Source organism: Balaenoptera borealis (genome assembly GCF_965194805.1).
Source record: "Balaenoptera borealis genome assembly, chromosome: 20".
Taxonomy (NCBI): domain Eukaryota; kingdom Metazoa; phylum Chordata; class Mammalia; order Artiodactyla; family Balaenopteridae; genus Balaenoptera; species Balaenoptera borealis.
The window spans coordinates 16,501,108-16,525,891 of NC_138879.1; the positions used below are offsets into that span (position 1 = coordinate 16,501,108).

At 48.1% G+C, this 24,784-nt stretch overlaps 2 protein-coding genes across 32 annotated transcripts in view; one reads left to right on the forward strand and one right to left on the reverse strand.

Moving 5' to 3' along the window:
* KANSL1 (KAT8 regulatory NSL complex subunit 1) overlaps window positions 1–19,615 on the forward strand; it is a 191,422-nt gene extending 171,807 nt beyond the window's left edge. For 4 of the 7 annotated variants that reach the window (XM_082373768.1, XM_082373766.1, XM_082373769.1 and 1 more), the window contains 8 exons: window positions 6,209–6,391; window positions 6,875–7,063; window positions 7,399–7,547; window positions 11,469–11,590; window positions 12,227–12,284; window positions 12,505–12,617; window positions 13,434–13,686; window positions 14,005–19,615. In XM_082373768.1, coding sequence (XP_082229894.1) covers window positions 6,209–6,391; window positions 6,875–7,063; window positions 7,399–7,547; window positions 11,469–11,590; window positions 12,227–12,284; window positions 12,505–12,617; window positions 13,434–13,686; window positions 14,005–14,232 — 1,295 coding nt within the window. In that variant the 3' untranslated portion in view covers window positions 14,233–19,615. The remainder of the gene's footprint in view (window positions 1–6,208; window positions 6,392–6,874; window positions 7,064–7,398; window positions 7,548–11,468; window positions 11,591–12,226; window positions 12,285–12,504; window positions 12,618–13,433; window positions 13,687–14,004) is intronic. The other 3 variants (XM_082373770.1, XM_082373771.1, XM_082373772.1) reach the window with 2 other exon arrangements.
* A 465-nt stretch (window positions 19,616–20,080) lies between these two features.
* The window catches only part of MAPT (microtubule associated protein tau), a 108,024-nt gene continuing 103,320 nt past the window's right edge, over window positions 20,081–24,784 (reverse strand). For 16 of the 25 annotated variants that reach the window (XM_082373778.1, XM_082373796.1, XM_082373775.1 and 13 more), the window contains one exon: window positions 20,867–21,344. In XM_082373778.1, the coding sequence (XP_082229904.1) occupies window positions 21,129–21,344 (216 nt within the window). In that variant the 3' untranslated portion in view covers window positions 20,867–21,128. Of the gene's footprint in view, window positions 20,314–20,866; window positions 21,345–24,784 lie in introns of those variants that run through there. The other 9 variants (XM_082373780.1, XM_082373777.1, XM_082373795.1 and 6 more) reach the window with 1 other exon arrangement.

Below are 24,784 nucleotides of genomic sequence, written 5' to 3' on the forward strand. Positions count from 1 at the left end.
CTATAGTTCATGTTTCTCCCCAGCCAGGATATTAAGAGAAGTCAGGTTTCTACCTGTTTCCAGACTCTAGCTACAGACAGAGACACCAGGATGATTTGGGAACATTTCTTGAGTTACTCTCTTAGGATTACAATATTGAATTGTATGGTCTCATATTTGAATAAAGAAGGCTGAAGCCTGTAGTTATATCTGATTCTGATAAGGTCTCTTCCATACTCATTGAATATCAGCTGATAAATATGGTGATCATTCCTTTGTCAACAGTATTACCATGTATAGTTGTGAATTCTCTCTCCCATCCCCCAATCAGATATGCCCAAAACGCCTGCCTGGCATCTCCTGTTCCATCATTCAGCATCTCTGCTAGGAGGTACCCATTCCCTATTAACACTTTCTGTTCTTCTGACTGCATCATATCTATAAATCTGACTGCTGACCTTATACTTCCCCACTCCATTCCATTCCAAGCAACTATAGGTAGCAAATGAGGGAGAAAGGAAGGAGACCACTTTCTGTGGTCTCCGTGGTCTTCATTTTCCTGCCTGCCGTTTCTCTGTGTCTGTCTTGTCTCCCCCACCACTTTTTCCCCCTCCTGCCTTTCCCCCCTTCTCTCCCCTCTCTCTGACACACACACATACACACACACACATACACACACCCCTCCTAACCATGACATTGGGGTTTGGACAAGCGAGTTGGTCGTTAAACTCTCCTTATGAGACTGTACAGGGGAATAGTATATATACCAAGTAGAATGATTAACATATCTGCCTATGGATAAATTAGACTTTATGTGGGTTGATTTGGGGCCCTAATTAGTGTATCTAATATTGTGACTATTGGGATAATTTTGACTTGATCCAAACAACTGCCACATTCAGAATGCTATCTATTTGTAAACTGGAAGATTCACAGGGCCACAAAGATGTGAATAGCACCTCCTAAAGTATTGAGATTCCCCAAATATCTTTGTGTGGAATAGTGAGTAATGGTGAAGACTAGCAGCCAGCACACCTGTGTGGGTCAAACATGTGCTCCAGACCTGACCTCTGGGCCACCCCTTTGCAGCCTCTTCTCTAGAATATATTTAAAGATGGCAGGACTTCCAACTTTTCATTTTCATGTAGAGTTTTACTAATGTTTCCTAACCAGTTTGTGTACTTTGTGAGGATGGGAACCAACTGCAGCTCTTAATCTTAGAGTTCTATCTTCCATCTTGCCACACCTCAGCCGCTCCCATTAATTTGAGGAACTACTGCCTGACTGGAAGGTGGAGACATTAGGGTGTGATAACCCTTTAGTTCTCCAGAAAAAGGAGCTTGTTTCCGTATTACCTCACTTAATCAAGCCAGTTAATCCTTAGCTTGAAATGTAGAGGATGTATAACCTTGGGGAAAAGAATGTTCAGATTTAGGTTTGTGCTTAATAAGAGCACCACCTGCTGGCTGTGAAGATCAATGCTCTTTTGCGAGAGCTTGCCAAGACAATTAGCTGTATACATGAGGCCACTGCACCTTACCAGCAGGAGGAGGAAGTGAGCATTACAAAACACCACAAGAAAGTGTTCTTGAGAAAATGGTGGAAAGTAATGAGTAAAACAGGTTAATCTTGGAGTGTCAGACCCTAGTGGGCCTGAGGTTAAAGTCTTTTCATTTTGTTTGAGGAAATAGTAACCTAAGATGATGTTTCCTGTCATTGATCTGCATTTCAAGGATCTGCACCTTCCTGTTTGATAATACACTTTAATAGCCATTACCTATGCAGGTACGCAATGTGTGGAGTCCTCTAGCTGAATGGGTCCCTACTGTGTTCTCTTCCATTTTTACAACTCTTTGCTTACTTTCAGGTCCTCTATATCCAATCTATTTCAGAGTTGTAGCTCTGTAGATCCCAGGTGTTATTACTCAGAACAGGAACTCAGACCAGCAATTCCTAAGAGATCATTTTTGTTCACTGACTGGGGAATTTAACTGGGTTTCTCTTTACTCTTATATGAAAGCAGTTAAAACACAGCAAACTTCTAGCAGCCTGAGTCCCTTAAACAGTTTGTTATTATCCCTAACTGCTTACTCGGTGGGTTTATAGGGGAAGTTGCTCTTGGTTCTACTTAATACCTCAGCTCCAGAGCACAAGGCAGTACTGGTCTACACTTGTGCCAGCTTCCACTTCAGAGCATTTAAATGAGGGGAGGGGATTAGGAGTGGAGTTTTAGTTGAAGACTTATTGAAATTAACATGTTAGAGTTGAGAGACTCAGTAGTCATCTGGTCTAGCAATAACATATAAATGTCTTTTCTCTCTTATGCTTAACTCGAATTGATTGATGGTGTCTGTCTGGATTTAATTAACTAATTAATAATTTGAGACGGGTCTAAGGTCTTGGGGTACAACAGAAGGAATGTTGCGAGTAGCCTGTGCCTGCAGCAAACAAAAGAGGAGAGCTAGAGCATGTGTGCTAGGATGTTACCAGCTCTGATCAAGTCTTGCTGCCTCATTTTACAGATGAAGAAGCTAAAGCCCAGCTAAGTGATTTGTTCTTGTTTTCTCCTACTCAGTGATGGGACGAGGACCCGTGTCTAGGACTACTTATTTCCACCATAACCATATCCTATTTCCTTTTCTCCCTGGCTTAATTTTCAGATTTGGGAGCACAGTGACTGCAGAAAATAAAAGGAAAAGAAAATGAAACTACTGTGCTTTTGTTGTAGTCCCATTAAACAGCCTTTGCAGGCTTCCTTGGGAGTCCAGTAGTTAAGACTCCATACTCCCAATGCAGGGGGATCGATCCCTGCTCAGGGAAGATTCTGCATGCCGCGTGGCGCGGCCGGAAAAAAAAAAACAACCTTTGCCAAGGGGGAGTAACTCTCCTGCTGACCAAGGGGTATCCTGGGATATAGAGGAGGTGCTCTCCCACTTCTTGAGCCTTCTTTATACCTTCAAGCTCAGCCCAGCTTTCAGAATTCCTCTAGACGATGCTTTATTTCCTATATACTTTTCCCCAACCACTCTGAGTTAGAGCAAGGAATTTTTACCATTAATACCTCTAAACTTAATTCTTATTTGGGAGTTTTTTTTTTTTTTTTTTTTAACATTTGACCTTTGGGGGATGGGAAAATCAAACCATTTTATTGAGGGCCTTGGGTGGGATCTAAGGGCTGGGAGTACAATGAGCTCTGATATCATTGGCCTGGCTGAAAGCTGATATATTTATGTGAAGGGTTGGGATAGGTGAATTTGTTTTTAAGTGTAGAAAAGAAAGAATGATTATGGGAAAAAATTTCAGAAGATAGCACTGTTCCCAGAGATGTATCTTGTTCTTTGAAGTGTCATGAAATACATGGTCTATGCTATAGGAAGGAGTCTCTTTTTTACACTGCAGAACTCTTTTGAAAAATATCCTGTACTCTCCAGTTCCTTGGGAATAATTTGAGAAATATCAGATTTCACTCCAGAATTAAACTGCTCCATTCTCTGGGCCAAAGAATAATTTCATGGTGTAGTGACTAAGAGTATAGGTTTTAGGATTTTACAGACCTGAGTTTGAATGTTGCTTGTTACTTACTAAACTGTGTAACCTTGACAGTTAATTCACTTTTCTGAATATGTTTTTAGCTTTAAAGGGAGCATAGTAATGTTTACATCATGGAATTGTTCTGAAGATTAAGTAATACACAATGCCAGCCACAATATAATGGGTTTAGTAAATGTTCATTTATTCCCCTATTCTTTGCTCCCCATTCCTAGCTCAGATTAAGCACATCAGCTATCCTCCCTGGGCACCAAAACCCCAAGAATGTTTAGAAAATACACTAAATAAACCTCTAACAATTGTGAAAAAAGAAGGCATGCCATTGGTGAATAGAGTTTGGAGTGATTTTTGAAAGATGGAAAACAAACAGGATAACTGTGAAGAAATAAAACTAGAAAAAGGGGGAGCCCAAAGCACATGCTTTTGAGTAAACTCCTATGGGGTAGGAGCTGGTAGGGGAAGGTTCTTTGCCCACAGTGAAAAAGGACACAGAAGTAGGGATGGGACCTGGGCATTTGCCTGGGTGATAAGTTTGGACTTGTTTTGGAATATAGCTAGGTTGGATTATTCCCCTTTTCCATAAAGTGGTGGTGTTTCATTCTGTGCTACAGCAGCAGGTATGGACTCAGGGGCTGGGACCTTTTTTTTTTTTTTTTAATTTGTTTTATTTTATTTATTTTAGTTTTGGCTGCATTGGGTCTTCATTGCTGCGCCTGGGCTTTCTCTAGTTGCAGCGAGCAGGGGCTGCTCTTTGTTCTGGTGCAAGTGCTTCTAATTGTGGTGGCTTCTCTTGTTGCAGAGCATGGGCTCTAGGCATGCGGGCTTCAGTAGTTGTGGCACGTGGGTTCAGTAGTTGTGGCGCACGGGCTTAGTTGCTCCACAGCATGTGAGATCTTCCCGGACCAGGGCTCGACTCTGCGTCGCCTGCATTGGCAGGCGGATTCTTAACCACTGCGCCACCAGGGAAGTCCCAGGGGCTTTGACTTTGACTATGTCCCAGGTGGTTAATGATTCCCAGGAGGAACTGGGAGCTAAAGAGAGATGTTCTGGTCTTCAGATTAAAAAGGACCATGGAAAGTTTTTTAGAACCCTGAAAAAAGACCCACACCTATATCCATGGTGGTGAAGTTTCAGAATGAGACTATAAAAAGGAAGATGTAAGTTTCAGATTGCCACTAGAGGTTCTAGCCAGTATAATAGGACAAGAAATAGAAATAAAAGGCATACGAATTAGAAAGAAAGTAAAACAGCTTTTTGTAAGTGACATACTTGTGTATGTAGAAAATTCTAAGGACACCACAACAACAAACAAAAACTTGGTAATGGATTTAGCAAGATCACAGGATACAGGTCACTATATTAAAAATTACTGTATTTCTACATACTAGCAGTAAACAATTATAAATTGAAATTTTTAAAAGTGCTATCATGTATAATGTCATCAAAAATATCAAATTAACAAAATATGTATAAGAACTGTACAATGGGGACTTCCTTGGTGGTCTAGTGGTTAAGACTCCGCACTCCCAATGCAGGGGCCCAGGTTTGATCCTTGGTCAGGGAACTGGATCCCGCATGCTGCAACTAAGACCTGGTGCAGCTAGCTAAATGAGTAAATTAATTAATAATAAATAAATAACTTTTTTTTTTTTTAAAGAACTGTACAATGAAAACTACCTAACACTGATGAGAGAAAATTAAAGAAATCCTAAATAAATGGAGAGGTGTACCACGTTCATGGATTGAAAGACTCGGTATTAGAGTTCTCCCCAAATTGACCTGTAGAGTACCACAGCAAGCTTTTTCCCCCAAAAGAAGTTTAAAGGAAGAAACAGAGCACCTACAAGTGAATGAGTCAGATTCCATCTTATTGGTGACACTGTAGTAATAGCTTTAAAGTCTGAGAGAAAACTGGTTTTAATCTAGAAATACTATTTCTAAAGAAATTACTCAAGGCCACGTTCTTAGGAAAATAAAAGAGGAAACTAACAAAATGGAAAGATGCAAGAAACAGTGGTGAACCCCCAAAGAAGGTAAAAAATTATAATTAAGTCTAAAAGATTAATTTATGATATTGAATATTAACTAATCCACTTAAAAACCTAGATAATCCCCAGGTGGGAGGTGGTAAGGGTCTGGAGGAAGGAGGGGGGAGAATAGTATAGTTCTTATTTAGAGGAAGATGTAGTACCCAGTACAGTGCCTGATAAAATAATAGACGGTAAGTAGTTGTTGAATGAATATATCCTGATTAACTTTATGTTGATAGAAAGAAGTAGGTTGAAATATTTCAGTTTCAAGAAGAATAAAAACAGGATGTTTATCAATCTTTCAAACCAATAAAGTTAACAGACTTAGTGGAACACAGGAACAAAGAAAAGTTCATCAATCTAACAAAAGGTGTTTTAGATTTTTTTGTTTGGAACTTGCAAATAAAAGGCAAGTGACTTGTCTGTGAGTAAAAGAATGACCTTCAGTAAAGTTCCAATAAACAGATCTTCCGCATGACAGTGCTTGCCCTGCTTGGGTCCTCCTGCCACTGGGCAATTCGAAGAAGGGTGCAGTGTGGGTCTCGCTCACCGGTGAGCCAGAGTTGCCGTGAACACGCCTCACTTCGTGAGAGAAGAGCCCAGAGCCCAGGTGTCTGGACTAAAACCGCAGTGTTTTGTGTTTCTTGCAGATGTTCCCACAAGCCTGCACTTCCAGAGCATGCTGAAATCTCAATGGCAGAACAAACCTTTTGACAAAATCAAACCTCCAAAAAAGTTTTCACTTAAGCACAGAGCACCCATGCCAGGCAGTCTCCCTGATCCAACTCGTAAAGACAGGCACAAGTTGGTCAACTCCTTCCTGACAACAGCCAGTAAGTTTCAGGGGTCCAGAGAGTCCTCCAATTACTTTCCTATTCCTTTTATGTTCTCAGGTTACTGGTATGGCCATGGCACTGTGTCGGGGTTGGGAGAAGCAGTTGACTGATGTAAATTCAGCTCACAGTCTTCTTTTCCTACTTGTCTTAGATGCTCTCGGATGGACTGTGAAAGCTATTCCAGACACCATGTATCTTGGGGCTCAGTGAACAGCCAACTGTGGCATGGCATTGGGTCCATCTGTGGGCAGGCTGTCTTCTGTAGTCTGATGTCACATTTTTTTCTGGTTGAGAGCCCTGTGGGCTCCCTGGCCTGTTTTGGCCAGTGTGTTATTTGCCAGAAGCTTCAGCCCCAGAGGACTGTCCTGCTGCCCTGGGTGTCTATGTCACTGACCTAGAGAGAACTGAAGAGCTCGGAACTCAAATAAGAAAAGATTGAGAGAAGGTGTTTCACAGCTCTTTTTCTGTTCCCCTCTTCAGAGCTGTCCCATCACCAAACCCGGCCTGACAGGACCCACAGGCAGCACTTAGACGATGTGGGGGCCGTGCCTATGGTGGAGCGAGTGACAGCGCCCAAAGCAGAGCGCTCGCTCAACCCGCCGCCACCCGTGCATGACCCAAACCACAGCAAAATGAGATTGCGAGACCATTCATCCGAGAGAAGTGAAGGTAGGGCCAGGCCCGGCACCTCTGCCTTCGTTTGCACCTGCTCAGGGCTTTCTGGGGCAGCCTGGGCTTCTTATAGTTGCCCTTAGCTTTGTGCTTCACTTTCTAGGAAGGCAGAGTAGAGGGGCCCTACTGCTTCTAAGTGTAGGTCACTTCTTACTCTCTAGCAACCTCTGCTCCGTCCCTACCTCCCGTCAACCAGTTTGCTTCATCTTTTTATCCTTTAGGCTTAGAAAGCATTTTTGCCTTTACTGCATATTGCTGGCATTCCTGGCTTGTGCTGGAAGTAGAGCAGGTTGAGGTAGCCACGTATTCCTCTTTTCTGTTGACTTCTGCAGTGTTGAAGCATCACACGGACCTGAGCAGTTCCAGCTACTTGGCGGCCACCCAGCATCCACCACACAGTCCCTTGGTGCGACAGCTCTCCGCGTCATCAGACACCTCTGCACCCACCAGCTGTAGTCCCCAGGTTACAGCCAGCACGTCTGTAAGTACCTGCGTGGAGTTGGACAGCCCCTCTGCAGTGACAGCTCATTCCAGTGGGTTGGAGGACAGTGTAGAGAGAGGGTTGTAAGGGCCAGGGCAGTTATGGGGACTCGACTCATCTTGGCGTATTTGTCTTTTTCAAGTTAAAGTGGTGCTGTTTGATCCTCCATTACGTTGTTTTCCTTGAGTTGTTTTTCACAGTAGAGATGGATCTGAGCTGAGCCAGCCATAGAAAGCTTGATGCAGAGACAGACTCTTGGGTGATCTATGACTATTCAGGATGCGTGGGACTAAGTTTCACACAGAACTCAACAATATCATGACTCTAACTCTGTTGGGCTAAGTAAACATGAGAGGAGGGATAAAAGAGAGATGCCTGTGGGCACTGGAGACGTTTGATTTCCTTGTTTTTACCCTCCTGGGGAGTGGAGCTGGAGTGCTGAGAATAAACACTGGGTGTGTTAGGGTGCTTGCAAGGGAAGCGGGACATAGAGCCCATGTTTTTTAGGAGTACAGAGCAGAATTACAGATCCAGCAGGCCACACCGGCAGCGCTGACATGTAGTATGCTCGTAACGGGAGGCTCTTCGGCCCCTGATCAGCTTTTGCGGTAGCACACTCCATCCCGAAAGCTGTTTGCACGGCCATTCCAGACACACATTCACATTAATATCATTCTAGTGTTTTAATTCCTCAGTGTGTGCCTCCTTGAACACATATACCTGTAGCTGCTTTGTGCCCACTAAAAGGGTCCTTTATATAGTAATAATAATAATAATGGAGATAGTAATAATAAAACGATACAACTGTAATGTTTGTTGTGTCAGCGCTGAGTGCATTATGTGTGTTACCTCATTCAATCCTGTAATGAATGCCCTTTGAGGTGTAGGTGGTATAAGAGATTCCCGTTTTGTTGGCAGGGAAACTGAGTCTTTCCAAGGTTAAGCTGCATAAAGTGAGGTGACTTGTGAGGGTGTAATTGTGATTCAAACCCAGGCAGTCTGACTGCAGAGCCAGTTCTCTTACCATCATGCTGCACAAAGTGAGCCTAGGTTGGGGCATTGCAGAGGTGACTTATACAGGTGCTTTGAAGCCCCTTCAGAGCTTATATCAAGAAACTTCTAAGCCCACAAAATGTGCTCACTGAGCTCCTGCAATCAGGTAGGAATTCTTCACATTGTTCTGTCTTTACTCTTAAAAGTCAGAGTCTTTTCCAAATGACCTCCTTGTTCCTCTCTCTTCCTCCCCTCCCACACCCACAGATTTTGTCTCCATAGGTGTTGTAGTATCTATCACTAACTCAGTTGTCCATTAGTAGGGGGTCTCAGAAAAACCAAACTATTTTTATTTATTTATTTATTTATTTATTTATTTATGGCTGTGTTGGGTCTTCGTTTCTGTGCGAGGGCTTTCTCTAGTTGCGGCGAGCGGGGGCCACTCTTCATCGTGGTGCGCGGGCCTCTCACTATCGCAGCCTCTCTTGTTGCGGAGCACAGGCTCCAGATGCGCAGGCTCAGTAGTTGTGGCTCACGGGCCTAGTTGCTCCGCGGCATGTGGGATCTTCCCAGACCAGGGCTCGAACCCGTGTCCCCTGCATTGGCAGGCAGATTCTCAACCACTGCGCCACCAGGGAAGCCCAACCAAACTATTTTAAAGAGGCTAATTCTAATAGAAGTCTTCTCTGAGACTTGGTGAGACTTCAGTATTTTTTCACCTGCCGCCCTCTTGTGCCTGAAGAATGTAAACTGAGGCCTGGATCACTTGAAATTTTTACTTATTGTCTAATGAGTACAAATTTTGTATATAGCACTGTGCTGACCCTTAAGGCTCTTGCTGCCAGATTTTTTCAGAGAATCTGGATTTATATAATAGCAAGAAGAGTGATAGGCCAGATAGTTAAAATGAGGTAGAGAAGCTACAAGACACTGGAGAAGTGGTGGGGGAGGAGAGGGGTGGGGTGTATGTGGTAGTGCTCCCACAGAAAGCCACAAGAGCTGATAGGCGCGCCAGGGTCACCTCCATGGCCTTTTTTCTTTTCTTTCTTGGAAGCCCTGGATATTCTAATTTGGTAGTTAGAAGAGAGGGGGCCCTGAACCTGTTTTTTCTTTTTCTTTTTTAAATATACTCCTCATCTTGCGTCTGATGTGCAGCCAGGTTTGGGAACCACTTTTCATTCCCATCACCTGCCCTCCACCTCGTTCTAAACAGGAGAAAGTAGTTAAGTTAGATCAAATGAGTGCCTTAGGGAATTGGGAAATCTAAATGTAGGGTGGGAGCTGGAGCCTGCTGAACCCCACAACCCGCTCCTGTCGCTTTGCCTTGAAGGCACTAACAGCAGGCCCAAGAAGATTCAGGGAAGGTACATAACCTGTTTCTGCCAGCAGTTTCACATTCATTCTTGACCAAGATAAAGGGAAAGCTATCTCTTGAGGCTTTCTTAAGGTACACTTCTTGTAGTGGGGTGTATAAGTTCAGCAGAGATGTGACAGAGGCCTTTGAGTGTGAGGTCGCTAATCCTCAGCCAGGCAAGACTTGCAAAAGTCTCTTCAACCGTTTTGGTTAACCAGTTACCCTAAATTTGTGAAGTCAGTGACAGTCTGTTCTTACTGACAGAGGAGAAGACTGAGATGAAAAAGACATTGTAATAACCTGAAATCATAGGTGACAGCAGCTAAAATCCTGGCCCAGGAAACATTGCCTTTCAACATTTTCTGAGAAGGTCCTGAAATGATACGATGAATCAGTCATAGATCCCCCTCTAGGAACAAAGAGTAGAGAGGTTAGCTGTAGGGAACAACCTCTTCCCCATCTTCCTTCACTAACCCCTTCCCTCTGGCCTGGCCACACTTGGTGGTTTGGGTTTGAATGTAGCCTCTTAGGTGTCTGCAGCTGTATTGTCACCATGGCAGCATGTCACCCCACTGTTCCGCTCTGGGCTCTCACAGCTCAATCGCCAGTCTCTCTGTTTCAGGGCAGGGTGTTTGCTCTCTGGGCACAGGCAGCTCGTGGACATGCCCCTTCATCTAAGAAACCATGCCCTTTGGCTCCCTGCTTTATTCCTCCTCCGGTCTCCCACTTGCTGCAGATGCCCACCTCCTCCTCTGATACTGGATCCTTGTTAGTCTTCTTTCCCAAGAGTTTGATCTTAACTTCCTGTAAGAGCAAATTTCCATTCTCCAGGAGTGTGAGCTGTACAGCCAAGGCTTCTTCATCCGTTGCCCTCCACTCACCTCTGTTGGTATAGCTAGAATGCGCTCACCTCTTTCCCTCAGAATAACAGCCAGAAAGGGGGAGATCACATAAGGGCTGAGCAGATGGTGGGTACAGATTTAGCTGAAGAGTTCAGATCTACGAGAAGGAGGGGCTTCCATGACAACCAAGGTTAGATGATCCATTGAGCTGGGCCTGTCCTTTGGGCATCTTTCAGGGTAGGGGAATTTATCTTTTTAACCCGAAGAATCACCACTAGGCTGAAGCATTGCTTTTAGGATCCCCCATGGGTCTGTGTCATAGACAGAGATAAAAGGGGAAGCAGAAAGGAGGATTTAGTTGCGGGGTGTGGTTGTTAATAAGGCTAAGGCTGTGCGTGGAGGAGTAGAAACCGTGGCAATTGACTCAAGGCCCCAGGATACCCACCCCTGTAAGCTTCGGCAGAAGTCTCTTCTCACGCGAGCCCATGAAGAAAGAGGGTGCGAGTGAGACTTGTGAACGGAAGATACTCCTCAGGACCACTTAGCATTTCCCCTGAGCACTTTGCTGTTGGGAGACCATCTCCTGGGTGCAAGCAGCTGCTGCCATCCCTGCCTGGGCCCTACCCAAAGACCCAGATTCCTGGTTATTGGTGATCCTGTTTTAAATCTCAGATGTATGATTTGAGGTATGTAGAATTGTTCCTGCCTCTTAAACTTGCCTTTGTCTTACAGCAACCGGTAAGGAGGAGAAGGGGAGAGAGCTCTTTCGATATTAACAACATTGTCATCCCAATGTCAGTCGCTGCAACCACCCGTGTAGAGAAGCTACAGTACAAGGAGATCCTTACTCCCAGGTAGAGGCCCTGGGTGATGGGCTCTTCTTGCTGGTCTTCCTGTCATTGCCCCTTTCCCTCTCCTGGTCACTGAGCTTTGGGGCCTAGCCTCGGCTGTTGTCTTCTCTTTAAGAGAAGGTCTACCTGATCAGAGTGAAATTATTTCTTTACATAATTTTCTTCCATTATATGAGCACCAACCAGACCACAGGCCACAAACTGGCTATAGACATGTTTTGTTTGATGCATACAAATATGTTTTAAAATATTGAATTTGTTGTTAGCATCAAAGCAAGATTTCACATATGAATGTTTATTTCCAGCTTTTGTTGACACATCAAAAGCTTGGGCAACCCTGTATACGCATTCCCATGTGGTAGCGATCAGCTGGTGCTGGGGAGTGCTGGCCCCTCTAAACAGGTTCTTTTGCTTGAGTTTGTAAGTCTCCCAGCTCTAGTCCCACCCTCAGCCTGCTTCCCCTGTTTCTGCCCCTTGTGCGCATTTGAGTGTGGGACCTCTTAGAGAGGCCCCAGGGCTAAGCAGGCCCAGCAGAGAGCAGTGTCACTTGCAGGTGGAGAGCTCTCGTTCTTGCACGGATGTGCTTATCCTGCCCCAGACTGCCTGCCATCTCACAATTGTTCCTTCCTGGTTTTGCAGCTGGCGGGAGGTTGATCTTCGGTCTCTGAAGGGGAGTCCTGAAGAGGAGAATGAGGAGGTAAGGGCCTGGGCGCTCCCTCTTAGAAGAGCACGCGCACTCGTGGGTGCACACACTGCAGACGCCTCAAGACCTGTGGGTGTCAAGTGCAAGCTCATTGTATTCCTGTCCTGACCAGGAAGAGCCTAGTGTGGGGTGGGGCTGCTTCTAGAATTGGTCTACGCACTTAAACTTGACTTCCTGGAGGAAAGGGGGGATCGATGAAGATGCTCTTTTGCAGATCGAGGACCTGTCTGACGCAGCCTTCGCCGCCCTGCATGCCAAATGTGAGGAGATGGAGAGGGCTCGGTGGCTGTGGACCACGAGTGTGCCCCCTCAGCGGCGGGGCAGCAGGTGATGGGGCAGGCACAGGCCTCCAGGGCCTATGGAGGGAGGGTCAGCGGGGAGTTTGGACCCTAGCTGTGTCCATGGAGTTGCCACTTAGTTGTTCTTCATATTCATTCCCTGTTGATGGCCGAGAATGCAGACGTTCTGTGGTGTTTGTTGGGACTAATGAGGGTACAAGCAGTCAAATGCTGGACCCTTGCTGAGTGGTGACTGTCCAGTTCTGACAAACTCCGGTGATCTCCCGGGGTCCAGGGGTAGGCTGTCTGTGGCATTTGGAGGCTGATTGGGGGTTGTAGTGATTGGATTAGAGGAGCTTTGGAGGCCTCACCACAAGTTAACCTTCCTTTGAACAGTAGAGTTTGATTTTTGTGGTCTTGCTTTACTTGGAAGAACTGTCCTGCCCTCTTCTCCCTTTAGTGTTACAGTGAGAAGCCCTCAGGATTCTTAAGTAGAAATATTTAGGGCTCTTGTTTTTGCTTTTTTCTTTGCCTGCAGTTTTCAAAGTCTGGGCTAATTCCCCTTCCCCTGTGAATCCACTGGGCACTGAGCCAGGGATTACCCCCAGCGTTGTTCGGCCGTGGCCTTTTCTTGGGATGACAGGCGTACACAGCTCTTAGATGCCATGTTGTGTGCCGGCCCGTGTGCACGGCAGTGGTAGGAAGTGAGGGGTCTGTGGTTCCTCGGAGAGAACTGCTGGTGTCAGTCTGCCTCAGCTCCTCTGGTCGGGAAGCTTTTTTCATGCCTCCTCCCCAACCCAAAAAACAAACACATAAGAAATTCCCTATTACCCAGGCACTCAGATTTGCGCTTCTTGGTATACAGGTCTTACAGGTCATCAGACGGCCGGACAACGCCCCAGCTGGGCAGTGCCAACCCCTCCACCCCTCAACCCGCCTCCCCTGATGTCAGCAGTAGCCACTCTTTGTCCGAGTTCTCCCACGGGCAGTCCCCCAGGAGCCCCATTAGCCCAGAACTGCACTCAGCCCCCCTCACTCCCGTGGCTCGGGACACTCTCCGACACCTGGCCAGCGAAGACACCCGTTGCTCCACACCAGAGCTGGGGCTCGACGAACAGGTGAGGAACGCTGCCTTTCCGTGGGCTTAGCGGGGCGGCGGATGGGATTGCTGGGGGGCAGCACCTGCTCAAGATGGGTCTTCATTTTATGGATCCCCCCCTCCCCCCCAATTTGAAGGGGACAGGGGACTGAACTTGAAGTTGACTTTCTGAAGGTACCATGGAACTGGCCATCGTTAAAAGGTTGCCCACTCTGATGATTTTCTCTGGGCCAGCCCAGGAACTCCAGAGAGACTGGCCATGACCTCCCGTCCACACGTCTGGGGAAGGAGGCGGGCTGGGACTGGGTCCTCACCAAGGCATCTTGTCTGCCCACAGTCTGTCCAGCCATGGGAGCGGCGAACCTTCCCCCTGGCGTACAGTCCCCAGGCAGAGAGTGAGGACCAACTGGATGCACAGGAACGGGCGTCCCGCTGCACTCGGCGCACCTCAGGCAGCAAGACTGGCCGGGAGGCAGAGGCGGCACCCACCTCGCCTCCCGTCATTCCCCTCAAGAGTCGGCATCTGGCGGCGGCAGTCACAGCGCAGCGCCCAGCTCACAGATGAGTGGGATAGGAGAATCTAGACAGACTCACGATTGGCATTAAAGCTTCAGAGATCTCTGCGTTTGATATTCAAACATCATATGCCGAAAATTTTCACAGTTTTTAGTGAATTTAAGGAATTTAGATTCTACTTTGATATTTTTTTTCTTGTTTTGATTTTTGTTTTGTTTATGTTTTGGTTTCCATGTTTTATCGTCACACACCTGAGCACTTCCTCCAGTTGGCAAACAGTTCAGGATAAGACCCTGCTGGCCTGGTCCTGGCACATCCTCTGCACTGTTGAATCACTGGACTTAGCGATGTTGGATGATCACCCCTCTCTCGCGCCCCTGTGGGCAGCGTGGGACAGCCAGGCGGGCAGAGGGAAAGGAACCTCCAGCTCAGCATCGCCCCCTGAGGTTAGGGTGGGAGGGAGCAGTGCGCTCTGGGCTCGCACCCCGTCCCCTCTGTTGCTTGGCTCAGCTCCGGCCCTCCCGGCTCGGTCCCCGTGGTCGTCTGGGCTGGAGCACCTCCACCAGAGCCTCTTGGCCCGAACTAACTGCCAGCTGTTCTCACCCAGCTCTCAGCTGACAGAATGGCTTCCCCTTGTCACCCAGGTCTTGGAGACCTGTTCTGGGTTTCCTCTGCATTTGATCATCCCTGTTTTGACTCCTTAACTGCGGTAACCTGGCTGCGGCCGCTCAGGTCCCCATCCTGCCCCTTCGTGTCCTCTCATCTGCTCTCCCACACCATCCACCCACCCCCGCGCACAGTCCTTCCACTTGGAACCTTTTTCCCACCTAACCTGGTCTATGGAGGTAGGGTTAGGACTACTTAACCTCTCTTCCCACTCCCCTGCAGACTCTAGCTGGTCTTGGAAATGAGCAGCCATCTCTCGTATATAATTCTGTTTTCACTGAGTCATTTGGTCGTATTTCCCCACCCCCAGCCAGTTCCCTGTCAGTGTCTGTCAGCTCCTTCCTCTTCCGAGCTCCCTTGCCTGTGTAACACTGTCTGGTCCTAGCTGTGGTTCCCATCACGCCCCGTCACCCCCCCTCCCCCGGGTTAACCTTGTGCCTGTCTCATCTATGATCACGTCACCAAAAAGGGGGACAATAAGGACTTTTTTTTTTTTTTTTTTTTTTGCCATTTTGTAATCGTATAAAAATAGTAGACAAACTGCTTAATGGTTGGGGTTTTTTCACAATTTTCAACATTAGTGATTTTTTTTTTTTGATTCTGTTTGCAAGTTAAAGGGTTTGTCATTGTTTCTTTAAAAAACAATAATGCACCATATCCCTATGCATAAAGTGCTTCTTCTATTTATAAGGTTGAAAATTCTGAATAACCCTTTTAGCATTGTAAAAAAAAAAAAAGAAAAAAGAAAAAAGAACAAAAAAAACCTTGTATTTTGTAAATATTTTCTTTTCCTGCTTTGAGCTGTGTATTGGCAGCGAAACATGTAGCTGTCTTTGTTCTATAGAAATGCTTTTCTTCAGAGAAGCTGATCTTTGTTAATGTCTTGATTCTGTTCGCAAAGCACAGACTAGTGCTTAAAAAAAAGGAAGGAAAAATTGAAAAAAATAATAAAAAAAAGTTACAGAATGTTGCATGCCAGGCCTTTCTTGTTACTGGACACATGGTACTGGTGGTGGCTGAGGAGCAGCTCTCTGGGTCCTCTCGCTGGCTCTGAACCTTGGGGAGTCTCCACTGTCTTCTGGGCACCGGGCAGGGTCCTCTGATGGTCACCAGAGAGAGAGAGTGGTTCTCACCGGGGTGGGGGTAAGAGACGCCAGGAGGAAGGGGGTCTTCGTAAATCGTCTTTTGTTGTTGTTGTTGGATGTAAGTAATTGATCCACTGCTCTTAATGTTCCTTCCTCTAGTGAGGCCGGCCAGCACTGTGACGTTTTTTTATCTATTCTAAATTGCTCTTTAATGGAGATTTCACTTTCCATCATCAACCTTTTCTGGGGTTGAGGTCACTGCAGACATGTATATACTTTGCATGGAACCTGAGCTGGTTCTCAGCAGCTTTCCTTCTGAGGAGGCTATGCTTGATTTTCTTTGTACAAGATGAATAAGTGGGCAGGCCTGCTTCTCTCTTTACTTCCTTTTTTCCCCCTTTTTTTTTTTTCATAGCAGTCAAGTTGACACAGCCAATGCAGCTGCCTCTCCTGACTATGAAACCTACGAGTTCTGAGGTAGCATTTCTCTTTGGCTGCCCTGTTGCTGCTTCTATAGTTGCAGTTAAGACCTGCTCTACTTAAGCTTCTGTCTGCAGTGGCTAAAGCACATCAGGAAAAGCTGAGAAAAGTAGTATTTTGAAACTGTATGAAAAATCAAAGGCCTGAGTGTTACAACCTTGACCTAATTATTAAGGAACAATAATATGATGGGTTCTGCTCTGTTTTCCTTTGTAGCATTGCCAAGGGCTACCTGGTATCCCTATCTTGATCTAGCAAACACTCTCCAATCTATCATAAGGCTCAAAGGAGAGAGGAAAGCAGCTCTGTAATCCTGGAAGGAATCTAGCCATTCATTCAGCTGATTGGCCTAGTGTTCTGCCTCAGCCCCAGGCCCCTAGGCTAATTTCCAGGGATAAAAAGATTTCATAGAGCCACCCCAGCCTTCTCAGGTTTGAATACAGTGGGCTGGGTCTTAAAAACTGAGTGCAGCCTTGTGAGCTCAACCACAAGGGTATTGCCCTTTGAGTTGGACCAGGATGGTTTGCCAGCACCAGAATGAGAGAATCACCTGAAAATGAATAAGTCTGAGAGCTCTTTTCACCTTCAGGGCCCCAGACCCAGCTGGTAAATCATGATGTCCAGGTTTTAACAATATTGTCATTTCCTGTGAGCTAAGTTCTCTAAGGCTGGGAAAGGACTTGCAAATCATACATCATTTTCTGGTCCTTTGAATCTATACATGGAGACCTTATTTAATCAGAGTAATAACTTTATTTTCCAAATTCACTTTTACAGCAACAGTGTAAATCATTTGTTAAAACACACAATACACCATATGGACATTCACAGACAGGAAGCTAAGCTAAGATGGTTTCATGTCCCTCCCCCCACCCTCAAAATTAACGAAGAAATCATGGGACTTGCAAGTGCCAGAAATTGTCCTGCCCAACACTGCAAATTCACGAGGCTAAGTCCATTAGGAGGTGAGACTCTGGGTCAGTGCCCAGGGTAACCCTTTTCAAAGCTGAAGAGAAACCAGAAGTCTCTTGAAGCCACAGATCTGTAGATAGGACAAGCTGATGACCTCCACCTCTGCCCTCATCCCTGCCTCTTTGCTTTCCTTGGAGGCCAGAGATTAAAGGGTGACGAGATCTTAGCAGCTACTAGAAGTACAGGCTGTGTGTCCGGAGCTGGTGGGAAAGGTGACGTGGAGGTGCCAGCAGCTTAAAGGAAAGGATGCCAGCGTGTTTGGGAGGCATGATTGTGGGCTTGGGAACCCCGCAAAAGGGCAGCAGGTCACAGCAACCATATCTCCGGATTCCTCCACAAGCCTCACTGCCTGCACCTGGCCGGGAAGGAGATGATGGGAACTAGCTGGCAGCCTGTGGCACCTGTTGGTGAGAAGGTGAAATCCCAAGGGACCTCTAGCACACGTGGTTGAAATCAGGAAGAAAAGTGTTACCAGGCCTTGGACTCCTGCTCTCCAAGACTCCCCTTTGCCCAGTGGTAACTCTCCTACAGGCTCCTCTCCCCCCACCGCCCCACCAGGAGCCCAACAAGCAGTTGCAAACAGGATAGTCTCACCACTGAAGCCAGTTTAAATGGAACTTTTGATAAAGTGAATGCAGAGCTTGAAGCGACCAGGCGGATAGTGTATCCTATCTAGCCCACCCGAGGGACACCAACCCTGGAAGAAACGGCGGTGGGGGAGTGCCCAGCCCTGGGGAGGGGGGTTTGTCCTCGTTGACGGTTCCAAGCCAGCGTTGCGCTCTGCAGGCTCCCTGCCAGCACTGACCTGATGACCCTAAACCACGATCGTCAGGCTGCTCCCAACAGCCCACGCCACACGAGGTGCCCGCTGAGTGAGGCCCTCGGAATAAGGTACTGAAGAGCGGGGCGCAGAAACTGCAGGGAGAGGTTCAGGAAATGCAGCCAGAATCGGTGGCAGTAATGAGGGGCTGCATCTCTAACAGCCACCAGATCTTCACACCAAGTTTCCTCTTTCTTCCTCAGAACCCTTCCAAGACCAACTGGGACTCAGAGGACAGAGGAGAGCCTCACTGCGGGAAGTTTTGGGCCCAGATGATCCTCTGGCTGCAGATGAAGCGTCTGGCCCTGGACTCCATCCCAGCCCCATAGGGTTGCCTTTAACCGTACCCAAATCAGAAGTGGCAGAACCAGGCCGAGGTTGCTGATTTTCTTCAAACAGCAGATTTCTACAAAGGCTGCTTCCCTTTCCCCATGGCAGGAGATGGGTTTCATGCAAGGTCAGCAGGGGCTCTGGCCAAGGATTTGGAAATGGTGTCTCCTGACCTGTCACCCTTGTCAGGCGGCTCAGGCCCCTGGGGCTGGTCCAAGGCAGGCAGTGCACCCCAACCCCTGCCTTGGCCGTCAGGCCCCTGGTGGGGAGGCCTGGGCCAGCCTTCCCGCGGGAGAGCTTGGAGCGGGACCCCGGCTGAGGGGCGGGCTGCAGACCTTTCCCCAGCGGGCACTCGTGACGCAGGGAGTTGTACGACCCTCTCTCAGGGCTGCTGTGGGGCTTCTCCAGGGCCATCTTCACCACAAGACACACTGCCCCCTGCCTGACAGAAGGGAGCCCCGGGGGCAGGGAGGGGGTACCATAACTTCTGTCCTCCTCCTGTGCTTCAGGCCTTCTTTGCAGCTGAGGGTTCTCAGATGTCAGCATCTGGTCTCTGTTGGGTCCCAGATGTTGATGAAAGTCTTTCAAAAATTGGGAGGCCCCACAGAAGAGAGTCACACTGGCCTTCTGGATCCAAGTCCCAGCTGGGGGGTGAGAGACATCTAGGACTCCCATGGGGGGGTGGGTTAGAAATCTCTTTACAAGCATTTCAAGATACATGCGTCTTTTTTTTTTTTTTTTTTTTTCTTTTCACTATCATAGTCACTCTGGTGAATCCAAGCATAAACAGACAAATCCGACTACAACGCGACAGGGTGCAGATGGGGAGGGAGGGGCGACATCTATGTATATGTTCAGCTGCTCCAGGAGGACAAGACAGCATTGCTTCCAGCTGAGACTGGGGGAAGAACCATTTCCGAGGGGGCATGTTTCCCTTTTTGGGGTGTGGAGGGCTGATTATATGCACTTGGGGTTGAGCAGCGGCTGGGCTCTCTGAGAGGCTGGCAGTCACAAGCTGGGGCAGACGTAAGGAACGGAGGGAGCGTGGTCCTGCCCTGGGGGCCTTGCCTGCCCATCCCCGTGCCATCTCTGGCATCCAGGACGGCCAACCTGCTGCCAGCTCGGCACAGGAAGGGAACCAGGCCTTCTGGGAGAAAAGGCTCTCCAAGTAAACACGGCATAAACGTCCAGGGTCACTGCGAACCCCACCCTGGCTCCCATCTGGGATGGGGGCACGGGCAGGGAACCGAGTAAGGTCATCAGGTTCATTGTGAGGGACATACCAGCTGGATGAGTACAACTTAGATTGAGAGACTGAGGTCCCCCGCCGTGTCTGGACTTTGCCCTCCTTGACTTTCCCCCTTGGTTCAGAGGAGGTGCCTCCCCATCTAAACAATGTCCGTTACTGAGAAGGGGGGTGGGGTGAGGCTGGGAACGCGGGACGGCGTGACGTAATGAGGGGTACAGGCAGCGGCTGGGCTCCGCACGGCAGACACAGGCATGGTGGGGCAGACAGGTGGCTGCGGTGGCCGTGGGAGGGATGAGAGGTTCAGGAGCCTCCTCCCAGGTCCCCGTACACTCCAGAGATGCCAGAGGCCCAGGCTTGGGAACAGGCGGGTGTCCCCCAAGAGGCACAAGTCCTTACAAAGAACCGGTTAGCCCTAAAGTCCCAGGTCTGTGAGGTGCCAAAATCGTGGCTGCAGTTCCAACCTTCAGAACTCAATAAAACAGGGTTTCCGCGGGGCAGAGGGAAGCCCCTCAGCTCAGGACCCCCACCCTGCGGGGAGGGAGAAAGAGGCCAGCGCTCGGATGCCACTCCCGCAACCTTCCTTCTCCTCCCGCCCCCTGCCCTTCGTGGTGTAAGCCCTTCTCCCTCCAGAGGGTGGCACGCCGACCCGCAGCAGACCCCGGGCCACCAAGAACCAGAGGCCACTTGGTCCGAGTTCGCTGTGGGCGGCAGAGGCTGTGTGCCCTGCCTGCTGCGCCTCCGGGCCGTCCTCAGCGTCTCCTCCCTGAGCTCCTCCTCCTCCTCCGGTATCCTCACGCCCCACACACCCCCCCTCACCTCGCCCTCCCCCCTGCCCAGCCCCCCCGCCCCCGCACCCTGTCCTGCTCCAAAGGTGGCCCTACGCCTGTGGTTCCACCAGCGCACCAAGTGTCGAGTCCCTTGTTGCCGCTGCTGCCTCTGTGACATCCCCAGGATGGGGCACCCCCCAGGCCCTTGAGAGTCCCCAGAAGCAGCTTTCAGAGCCTCTCCTCCTCCCTCGTGCACTCAGAGGGGGGAAAAAAAAAGAAAGTAACTGCCCAAGGAAATTCTGGGTAGGGCCATCTTTTTAAAGGTTTTTAAAAATATTTTATTATGATTGGCCCGCCCATCAATTTGGAAAGATGACCTTGGCTCTCGTTCCAGTGACCGATTTGGAAGTCCCGAGCCAGGGTGAGCGACAAGCAGGTTACGTGATTAACCGATTAACCGATCTGTGAGGAGCAGCTGGGGGAGGGCAGAGGGCGAAGGGCCAGATCACTATTCTTTTTTTCCCACACTCTCTCACTCTCTTCTCTCCACGATTATTGACCGCCCCGGGGGCCTGATCACAAACCCTGCTTGGCCAGGGAGGCGGACACCTCGTCGGCGAGCGTGGCCAGCTGCGGTGCGTCTACCATGTCGATGCTGCCGGTGGAGGAGACGTTGCTGAGGTGCCGTGGGGACGTGTCCCCCGACACCACAGGCGACTTGTACACAATCTCCGCCCCGTGGTCGGTCTTGGCTTTGGCGTTCTCGCGGAAGGTCAGCTTGTGGGTTTCGATCTGCAAGAGAGGAGAGGGCAGGGTAAGGCCGAGAGGCCCCGCCAACTGCTGGCCTTGGGTGGGAGGGAGGCGTGGTGGGGACCACAGTTTCATCGTTTCCCAATGGCTAAGCTTCTGCAGGGTCCTGGTCACCTGCCAGCCAGCCAGCCTCCCAGGCCCCCTCTCCAGAGGCAGCGGCCACTGTGAGTTTCTTGCGTACCCTTCCAGAGATAGGCCACACACGCAAACGTGTATGTGTGAGTAGAGAAAAAAAAATACCATACATAAGGCAACGATATCCACATGCTTTGCACGTTGGTGCTTAGACTTAATACCTTGCATTGTCATCAGTACACAGCTCCCTCACTGCTCGCTGAGGGCTGTGTGGTTTCCCGTCGCAGCAGATGGACCAAAATGTATCCACGCCCCTGTGGGTGGATATTTAGGTTGTTCCAGTCTTTTGCTCTCACAGATAATGCTGTGTTTGAATAACCTTGTAGGCATATCATTTCACACTGTGCACTGTAAGTGTATCCCAGAAGTGGAATTGCTAGTAGGTCAAAAGGCGTGCGCATTTTATTTTGACGTACACACATTGCCAAATTGCAAATGAAAGCGTGGAAGGAGAGGCTGGAGGAGATTCAGGGATGGGGCCAGAGCCCCTGCCGTGCAGCTGTGAGCCACACACATGCCTCCCCTTTGCCAGTGACTGGTGAGGATGCTGGAGGTGGCAGCACTGGCAGGTGTACTAGAAAACACGACGCAACGAAGCCCTTTTGAAAGCAGGGCATCGTTCCAAAACATGCAACAGCTCATACGACTCCGTCAGAAAAACAACCCAATAAAAAATAGGCAGAAGACGGGCTTCCCTGGTGGCGCAGTGGTTGAGAATCTGCCTGCCAATGCAGGGGACATGGGTTCGAGCCCTGGTCTGGGAAGATCCCACATGCCGCGGAGCAACTGGGCCCATGAGCCACAACTACTGAGCCTGCGCGTCTGGAGCCTGTGCTCCGCAACAAGAGAGGCCGCGATAGTGAGAGGCCCGCGCACCGCGATGAAGAGTAGCCCCTGCTCGCCTCAACTAGAGAAAGCCCTCGCACAGAAACAAAGACCCAACACAGCTAAAAATAATAAATAAGTAAATTTTAAAAAAAAATAGGCAGAAGATGTAAATAGACATTTCTCCAAAGACGACGTACAGATGGCCAACAGGCACATGAAAAAATGCTCACGCTGATTATTAGAGAAATGCAAGTCGAAACCACATGAGGTAACACTCACTCCAGTCAGAATAGCCATCATCAGAAAGTCTACAAGTAAAACAGAGTTGCCATATGATCCAGCAATCCCACTCCTGGGCACATACCCAGACAAAACTGTAATTCAAAAAGATACATGCACCCCTATGTTCACAGCTGCACTATTCACAACAGCCAAGATGTGGAAACAACCTAAATGTCCATCGACAGATGAATGGATAAAAAGGATGTGGTACATATATACAATGGAATACTACTCAGCCATAAAAAACAAAATAATGCCATTGCACAGCAACATGGATGCAACTGGAGATTATCATACTAAGTGAAGTCAGTCAGAAAGAGGAAGACAAATACCATATGATATCACTTATGTGTGATAAGTGGAATCTAGAATATGGCACACATGAACCTATCTACAAAACAGAAACAGACTCACAGACATAGAAAACAGACTTGTGGTTGCCAAGGGGGAGGAGGGTCGGGGAGGGAAGTACAGGGAGTGTGGGATGAGCAGATGGAAACTATTATATGTAGGATGGATCAACACCAAGGTCCTACTGTACAGCACAGGGAACTATACTCAGTATTCTGTGATAAGCCGTAATGGAGAAGAATATAAAAAAAGAATGTCTGTATGTGTATAACCGAGTCACTCTGCCATACAGCAGAGATTGGCACAATGCTGTAAATCAACTATACTTCAATTTAAAAAATTAAAGAAAAGCATACAAATGAACTTATTTCGAAAACAGAAAGAGACTCAAGACATAGATAACAAACTTATGGTTACCAAAGGGGAAAGGGGAGGGGAGGATAAATTAGGAGGTTGGGAATAACATGTACAAACTACTATATATAAAATAGATAACCATCAAGGACCTATTGTATAGCACAGGGAACTATACTCAATATTTTGCAATAACCTATAAGAGAAAAGAATCTGAGAAACAATATATATATGTATGTATGTATGTATAACTGAATCATTGTACGGTACACCTGAAACTAACACGACATTGTAAATCAACTATACTTCAATTTAAAAATAAACAAAAATAAAGTAGAGCATCCTTGACCCAGAGGTCTCAGCTCCAAAGGATACCTTGGGAAGCCCAGAAGCAGAAAGCATTAGCTGGAGATGCCAGTAGTACATAATAATTCTCTCCTGATGAGTCCTGAAGTGGTGAACACAGTAATTCTCAGCCTTTTTTGGGTCCTAAGACCTCCTTGAGCATCTGGTGAGACCAGGAAAATGTGTACACACGCGTGTCTGCTCTCATACACACATGACAACTTCTCCCTACAATTTCAGGGGTCCCTGGACCCCGGGTAAAGAGGGCCTATTGCAGGGGCATTTGAGTGTAGAGAAAAACCAGGCTCCCATTTAAGCTATATGCTTGTTTTGTTCATGTTGGGTTACTACTTTGAAAAAAGGACTCTCCCTTATTACTACAACTGAAAGGCCATTTTGACGTAAGCTTTGATAAGAACACTTATGTTCTTAAGAAAAATGGGACAGCATCCCGGGAATGTCCCCAAATCCCCCAAACTGAAAGGAACTCAGGTGGCGGGGGTCCTATGCTCCACTGCTTGTCAGCAGTATTGCTCATCACAGAGGGAAATAGGGGACTGAACACAAGAGGACCCTCTGGGACCAGGTCAGTGTCTCCTGGGCAGTGGGCAGGGCAGGGCCCAGCCTTTCCGAGGCATCACAGAGATGAGTTAAAACGGGAGAAGTTCTGACTCGGATTTGGCTCTAACTCATGTTCTTTGATGACTACAAAGCTCCAGGCACCCTCCTGAACATTGCCTCATCCGGGTCTCACAACCACCCTGGGACGGGAATGTTTCCATCCGCTTTGCTGAAGGGGAACCTGACGCTGAGATGGCTTGCAGATCTTGCCTGGGTCACGCCTCCAAGCAGAGTCAAGCGCAGAGCTTTTCCCAGGACACAGAAGCTTCCAGAGTCAGGGGTAGAGGCCTTCCTTCAACTAGGAACCACCAACGCCCAGGCCTACCCAGACTCATTCCATATACAATATATTCAGTCAGACTCTCTGGGGGTGGGACGTGGTCTCTTTAAAGCTCCCCGGGGCAGGGAGGCCCTGCATTAAACAGGCTGGGGGTGGCGATGGGAACAAGCTGGCCTTTTGCAGAAAACCTTCTCATTTCCCTGGGTCTCACTTTTCATAGAGACCA